This window comes from Eurypyga helias, unplaced genomic scaffold (assembly GCF_000690775.1).
Source record: "Eurypyga helias isolate BGI_N326 unplaced genomic scaffold, ASM69077v1 scaffold26407, whole genome shotgun sequence".
Lineage (NCBI taxonomy): Eukaryota > Metazoa > Chordata > Aves > Eurypygiformes > Eurypygidae > Eurypyga > Eurypyga helias.
The window spans coordinates 62,810-70,265 of NW_010262741.1; the positions used below are offsets into that span (position 1 = coordinate 62,810).

Consider the following 7,456-nt stretch of genomic DNA (forward strand, 5'->3'; position numbering starts at 1 on the left):
CATCACAGGTGTGTGCCTGTCCCCAGTACGTTTCTTTCTCAGTGTGAGCAAGCTTAGTGCCCCTGTGGCAGCAGACTACGCAGCCCACTGAGATAGGCATATTTTCAGGTTGGAGCCATAACATCACTCCAACAGATGTAGTACACCTCCTCCGTGACAATGACAGGGGAGCTTTGCAGCCTTTGATCTCACTAAGAGGACTGCCAGCCTGAAAGGTGCAATCAGCAAGACACTCTCTTACTTCTCAGTGATTTCCACACCAAGATTCACAGGGTCCTGGTAGGAGATACGCAGCAGATCCATGAAATTACAGCTCACTCAGTGTTTTCAGCAGAAGGCTGAGAAAATGCACTATGGCCTTTGAAAAGTACGTAAGGAAAAATCAGGACCCAAAGAGCTCGGGAGCTGCAGACCCAGTGTTATATACACCTCCAGTAGCCAATGTACAGGGCCCAATTCTGCCATAGCTACTAGTAGCTTCCACTGGGGATTCCTAAACCTGTTCTCAAAGGAAGTGGTATCAGTTCCTGTTCTTTTCATCATTTCTGATAAGAAGATGATCACAAGATCACAAAGTACAGTTTCAAACCCCCTTCCAGAGGCAGGAAGGCATCAGTGGTACTACCCTAAGACTGTGGCGTTCTGGAAAAGTATGCCACAAACTTCCTCTCAAGAACGGTCACACCAGGGAGAGGCCAGCCTCCTCGATGAGTAATCTCTCCGGTGAAGTGCCCTGCTCATGGGCCCACACTGTACTGGGCAGCCATTCCCACGTGCGCTGCAGGTGTCTTCAAGCCCAACCTCCCACCAAGACGACGTGAAGGCAGCCAGCAGAGCCGCTGCCACGCTGACGCTCACGGAGCGGGCGCCTTTCAGCGCTGTACGCCACCCTCAGCTGCAGCACCCACCCCGTTCCCAAACCGCTGGGAAGAGAACTGCCGTGGCTGTGTCCTACCTTCAAGTAGGAGCCATAGTACCGCGTGATGTAGGGACTGTCACACTGGCTGAGCACCGTAAAAAAATCTATTTCATCCTCAGCCTCCTCCAGATCAATGATCTTGATAGCAACCACCTCCTTGGTGCGGTTGTCGATCCCTTTGTACACTTCACCAAACGATCCTTTGCCGATCCGCTCCAGCTTGGTGAACAGTTCCTCGGGATCCACCCTGGAGTGCTAAACCAGAAAGCAGAGCTGGGGAAAGTCCATGAAGTCCCACGGCAGCCTGCAGAGCACCGTGCACACCCACACAGCTCACCTCCTTGTCTGTGCATCTACCACGCTGTTCAATTCACCCCAAACTCATCCATCCCTTCCCTACTTGCTGGAGGGTGAAACACTCCAGTTGTAACAGAAATACCGGGGTTCACATTAGCTGTCTTCTCCGCTGCGGCCCGACTTCCAGGCAGCACCCAGCCCGGCTCTCTTCAGGCATTTGCAGAGGGAGCCTCACGTATTTTGGAAGGTCAGGAGCAAGGAGGCCAGACACCTGCCTAGCCCAGAGGAGACGGGAGAGCTGAACGGACGCTCCATCTGCAGACCTGCTTTTCTGGAACTGCCTCTCCTCTGGCTGGCACACCCAGATGCAAAAGCAAACAGCATTCCCCTCAGTAGATAAGTACATCAGCTGGGAAGCTACTAACACGATCACCGGAATAATACTGACTCTTTAGCACCAGCTTCAAAGTTAACTCTTTATAAAGATGAGCACGGCCAAGAAAAGGAAGGAATCAGAATCATTTTCTGATGCTATTTCATTCTGTCCAGCTGCAGACCAGGAGGTCCTGCTCTGCCTCACGCTACTAAAAGGTTCTTTGTCACTAGTTTTTCCTGCCTTTTTTTTTAAAGCATAAGTCCAGTTTAAAAAAAAAAAAAAAAAGAAATCTGGAAAATATGGCCTGACCTGCAGGAAACAGCTGAGGTGTTAGAGTGAGTTTTCCACACCCAGAACTTCTCAGTCTCACCTCCAACACGTCACCCAGAGGGACCGCTCCCTTGCAAGGGCCTTGAGCTGGCAGAGATTCTATCTGAGAGCAGGGCAGCTGCATTTTTCCATCTAACAGCCCGTTTTAGCAGCAGGCCTTTGCTGAGCAGCCCTAGGTGCTGCTTAATGATTAAGCCAGCCAGTCAGTACAGGCTGTTTGCCTTCTGTGCCCAGCGCATGGCTGTATGGAGTAAGCCAGGCCCAGAGTGAGCTTTACAGTCAGCTCACTCAACAGGATTTCCACCTGCATTCCAGTCCAAGACGCAGAAGGATAACCAAATATCCTTGTGCATCCATGGCAACACCCAAACAGGCTGATACTTTGAACAAACGCACTGGAAACAGACTGGAAGGGATATGCAGAGATGAAAGGAATTGGAGATACATAACAGGGACTGGAGAGGAAGGCGGGGGAAAGGAAGGGGATTTGAGCTTGAGAAATGCCAAGAGACAACAGGAGAGTGACAGCTGCAGCACTGGGAGAACAGTCTGGCTAGTCCAGGCTCAGCAGAGCCCAGGAGCAGTTTCCACCTCTTGGCCAGCTCACAGGAGGCGCAGCAAGGTGGCCCAGACCTTACCCTGCAGCCACCTACTGCACCCTAAAAATGCCACTCGCCACCTCAGCCACTCCACACATCAGTGAGAAGGGAGAGGAAGAGGATGATCTCCTAAACGCCCCTGGCTCAGCTGGCAGAGGAAATGCTATCCATCTGAATCCTGCAGGAAAGCAACCCTGCAAGAAAACCTTCCTCCCCTCTCATGTAAGTCATTCTTCCATGAGAAAAGAAAGGGCAAGGTGTAAGCGACTATCATGTTTTCTGCAGAACAAAGGAGTTCAGGTAGGGGCAGTGAAGGCGCCAAACCTTCCTGACAAGCACATGGAAACTTTGCCCAAGGGACTCAGGATACAGCTCTGGTGGGCAGAAGAGACAGGCCCACCGCATTAGGATGGAACAGGAAAGTTTTGTCTGCAGGCACTGGATCTACCTTCCCAGTACCCATCACTGCAAAACTGATCCAGAAATGCTTCAAAGCTCTCAAGCAGCAGGGCAAGAGTATGACTCCATGGAGGGCCTGAGGACACGCACCCCTTGACAGAGTTGCCAAAATCACACAAGTCATTCCCAGCAGCTCCCAGAACCTAGTAAGCAAGTCGGGGATGAAGTGGCAGAGTCATTCCAGCCCCATTTGCAGTCTCCCAGACGCCTGCTGCAGGATCAGTCTGCTGATGCGCTTCTTCACTTTCTGTAAAGAGGGAGGAGGAAACAGGCCTGTCCCCAATCCAAGCAGGCCAATGCCTGCCCAGTGGAACACCTTGGACACCACAGAAGACACTGCCAGGTGGCATTCTTCCTGGAAGCAATGCTGAATTCCCATGACAAACTAAGACAGAGAGAATTACACTAGTGTGCAGGACATCTGCTCAAAAGCTCTTGTCCATTAAGAAAGTTCCTGTTTGAGCTGCTGCTGCTGAGCAAATGTTCCGACCAACGGGCATACACCAAGCAGTAGAACACATGCAGTTACGCCAGGAACGGGGAGCTAGGCAAGTGCACTGCCCTGGCAAAAGAGAAGCACACTGCCACACTCGGGGGGCTGTGTAGCCTGACTTTCTCTCACCCCAATAAATTCGCACCTGCAGAGGTGCAATGAGGGGTGTAACAAGCATGAACTGTCCCTTTTCTAAATAGGAACTGATCTCCATGCCCATCTTGCAATCAAGTTGCATCCTGGCTGCAACTCCGTGTTCTGGAGCTGCACAGCTACAAAAACACCTGAAAAACTTCATTAGTAGAAAGTAACAGAATCCAGGTGAAGTGCTTTACCCCTGCATAAACCAGCACAGGTAACCTAAAGAAGCTTATCAGCACCTGTCAACTTTGCAACTGCTCACCAGCTCAGGATCTTGCTCCACGCCCACAGAACCCACCAGGGCTGCAAAACGGGGCTCCAGGCCAGAGTCTGAAGAGACAGCCGACCAGCTGCTGCTCCTTGTTCTACTACAACGTGCAAAGACTTTAAGGGATGGTCACCTCATCGTACCTTTCTGCTTGACTGAAAGTCGATTACATAGCAGTTCTGGAGCAAAAAGCCTCCTGCTCTTTCTCTCCATCAAGAGCAGTGAGACACTATGAGATGGCTCAGTCAGGCGTGAATAAGCTCAGGGGGGAGAGCACACAAAGCACTCTCTCTGCTGGAACAAGTAAGAGAGGGATGAGGACAATCTACTAGCAGTGTGCTCCACTCCTGCCATCCAGGACCTAATCTGGCAGCCCAGGAAAGAAGGATGCTCTGTCCTGACAGGTGTGTGGGCGTTTGCCATCATGACTGAGGATGCCATGTTTTAACACAACAGAGCTACTCACTGCAGACATCAGGAACGAAGAACTGCAGTGTGTTACGAGACAAACCTGGCAGTCACACCAGTAACATGGGGAAAGAATGGGTTTGGCAGGTCTGGCACCTCCAGCTGCAGAGACATGATGAGAAGAAAGGTAAATATCTACCCTCATTTCAAAGCTACTACCTGGTAAGATAAGCTGCTTATTAGGAAGAGAAGCAAATATGCTTTGAACCAGCTCAAGGTCTTCCCTCTGGGCTGCGTCTGGCTGGGTCTCACTCTCCAAAGAGTCACATTCAGCATCGTGAGCAAGAGCCATGTCTGTGCCTGCTGCACAAGACACTGCGAGGTGCTTAAACCCTTGTGGAAGTGAGAGTTCCTCTGTCTGGGGCAGGTCAGGATCGGAATCACTGTTCTATATGGGAGAAGTCTGTAACAGAAAAAGATTGTCAAGGCCACAATATTTTAAGAGCTGAAGCTGACTGGGCATTTGGCAGCCTTCAAAGGCTTAGATGGAACTACAGCAGCATTTAGTGTTGCTTCTGACTAGAGCATTTTCCAACCAGCCAAACAAACATCATTTTCCTCTGCCAAACACAGTGGAAGGAGGAAGTTGGTTTTAATAAACCATGGCTACTGACCTTCTTTCCTTCACTGCCTCCTCTCCTCCCCAGCTTCCCATCCACCGTTTGCCCACACTGCACGCTACACACGAACCTCTGGGCCACCAACGGACGTACCTGCAGCAGGCACCACGTCCTCCTTTGGGGAAACCAGCTTTCTATCTGGAAACATTTGAAGGCTTCCCTGTCTATATGAAATCTGTGCACAGCTCTTTTCAACTGCTAAGCCTGAGACAGTTTTGAACTTCCAGAATATAGACGAGAGGGAAGTTTGTGTTCGACGCTTTGAAACACACGAATTTGTCCAAGACTCCCAACTTGCTTCACAGACAGAATTCTTTTGCTTCAAGGGAGTGAACCATTACTTAGCCAGAGAACTTGAGCAGCTTCTTCAAGGTCACATAAGGAACAACAAACTAGAAACAGCGCAGGTCAGAGCTTTGAACCCAGCAATGCAAACACATCATCTAGCAGACAGAGCTCCTGACAAAGGCTGGAGGCCCACTGTGCCGTTTGTACACAGCAAAGGGCAGCCAAGAAAAGACAGAGCCAACTCGCCGAGGCAGGGAAAGGGAGGCACGGAGGTAATGCAACCAGGGGATTTGCCCAAGATAACCCTGCACATCAGCAACAGAACTGGGAAGAACAGAACTCCCACCACTCCCTAAATTCTGGTGAACAGAACTCCTCTGCAGGCCAACTCCTACTGCCCTACCAGCAAGCCTCAGTTACACAGACTACAAGGTCCCATCAAGGATTCCTGAAGAGGCCTGAGGAATGGACAACACAGACTGCTTTCCTATTCCAGGACCAGACAGAAAGTCATGGGATGCCAGAATCTGAAAACACCTTATATTTGCATAATAAATTGAGAGATTACAGCACTGGAACTCTGATAAGCTTCATTAGTGGATGCTGTGTAGAAAAAAGCTTCAGAGAACCTCCTCTGTAGCTACAGAACTCAGTTCTCAGCCCTAACTGGGCAGTATCCTCTCCTGTTCCCTTCATTCCTCTCCCTGTACTATGACTCAGGCACTGTATTTGCATTTAAATCCACACTCACTTTGGGGAAGCAGTTTATGTGAAAGACAGCATGCAAACTAGGATGCATTGCAAATCAACTTTAAACCAGAGAAGGCTTGGAGAAAGCATGATCTCAAACCACTAAAGCTGTTAGTATTATAATTCTACACCTAGGAGCAGAACAGAAAAAAAATGTCAAAAATTCTCAGAAAACATGGTTTAACAAGACCTACATTCAGTAGTGACATCGGCCAATAACCAAACACACCCCACAACCAAACTCAGAAGACAGAAAATTCAAGCCAATACTATTAATGTGGTTTAGCTTTTAGTCCCAAGTCATGACATCATCCTTCCACATTCCTCTTACGAAAATGTCATCACAACAGGATTTAACCACATCCACCGAGGCCGGTAGCTCTCTCTGGAGAGTTAAACGCCTGGTATCGAACATCACCACCTCCAGTGCATTAAGGTCACGAGCACCACTTTGCTCAGGCTACTCTTGTGAACACTTCAGCCAGGTATGTCTGGCCCAGCCTGCACACACAGCTTTTCTGGTCCCATTTCTAGACCTCTCCTCCCAAAAATACTCAGAGGAACAATGATTCCTGTCTCCCTATAAAGAGCAAAGTTAACGTCGGAGAAAGGCACCGTACCAGGCAAAGAATTCTCTTTCTGCAGAGCTGGCAACCTAACGCTGTCAGCCCAACACCACCACGGAGTAAGGCACAAATCCATCAGCTAACAGGAGTAAGCTGAGACATATCCAAAAGAGAGATAAAGAGTGGCAAGAAGTGATTTTCCGGTGATTTGTTTTAAACTCACTGTTAGGTCTGCTCTTGATACAAGAGTTTAAAACTAATTTTGAATAGCCACTTACCTGGCTGGCAAATTCTCTCAAGTGAGCCATGCCTACAGGACAGTCAGACATCCGCTTCTGCAAAATCAGGGAGGGTTGGGATGTCGCAGCACAGCTGGAAAGCAATGCTTTCTCATCCACTGGTCAGCTGCAACAAGCAAGAACACAACAGCTCTAACTCGAGGTTCTCAGAGCCTGGCTGGTTCCCCAAAAGAGCTACCTGCATCTTTTTTCTCCTCAATTTGCAGTTCTCCTTCAACCTACCAGTCCATCCTAGGTATACCAGTCCACCCTAAGTATGCCAGCCCCTGCTTCCAAGCCCTATTTCTCCATTCTTTTCAGACATGCCTTCCAGATGTATCAAGAAACCTGACTTCAGTGACATACACTGAGAAAGCCTCAGGCATCCATTTCCCCACCATCACCTTAGCATGCTCCCTAGTCCCCCAGCTGCCCCTACAGCACTCTCCCCCCATCACCACCCCCAGCACAGCCCACAGCGTTATCCTCCAACGCCCCTTTCCCCCTGCTGCTCCCCAGTAACCCCCTCCCCTTCTCCCCAGTACACCCGCTGGCAAAGCTCTGCTCCCCAGTGCGCCCATTCATCCCCAGGGAACCCAACCCT

The 7,456-nt window shown here is 49.8% G+C and overlaps 1 protein-coding gene across 2 annotated transcripts in view; it reads right to left on the reverse strand.

Annotated features, from left to right (window-relative positions):
• Nucleotides 1-6,903, reverse strand: part of STK25 (serine/threonine kinase 25) — a 16,448-nt gene extending 9,545 nt beyond the window's left edge. Inside the window, exons 1-2 of one of the 2 annotated variants that reach the window (XM_010155832.1) lie at nucleotides 6,853-6,903; nucleotides 956-1,174 (exon numbers count right to left, since the gene is read on the reverse strand). In XM_010155832.1, the coding sequence (XP_010154134.1) occupies nucleotides 956-1,174; nucleotides 6,853-6,903 (270 nt within the window). The remainder of the gene's footprint in view (nucleotides 1-955; nucleotides 1,175-6,852) is intronic. The other variant, XM_010155834.1, reaches the window with a different exon arrangement.
• Nucleotides 6,904-7,456: the final 553 nt, after the last annotated feature.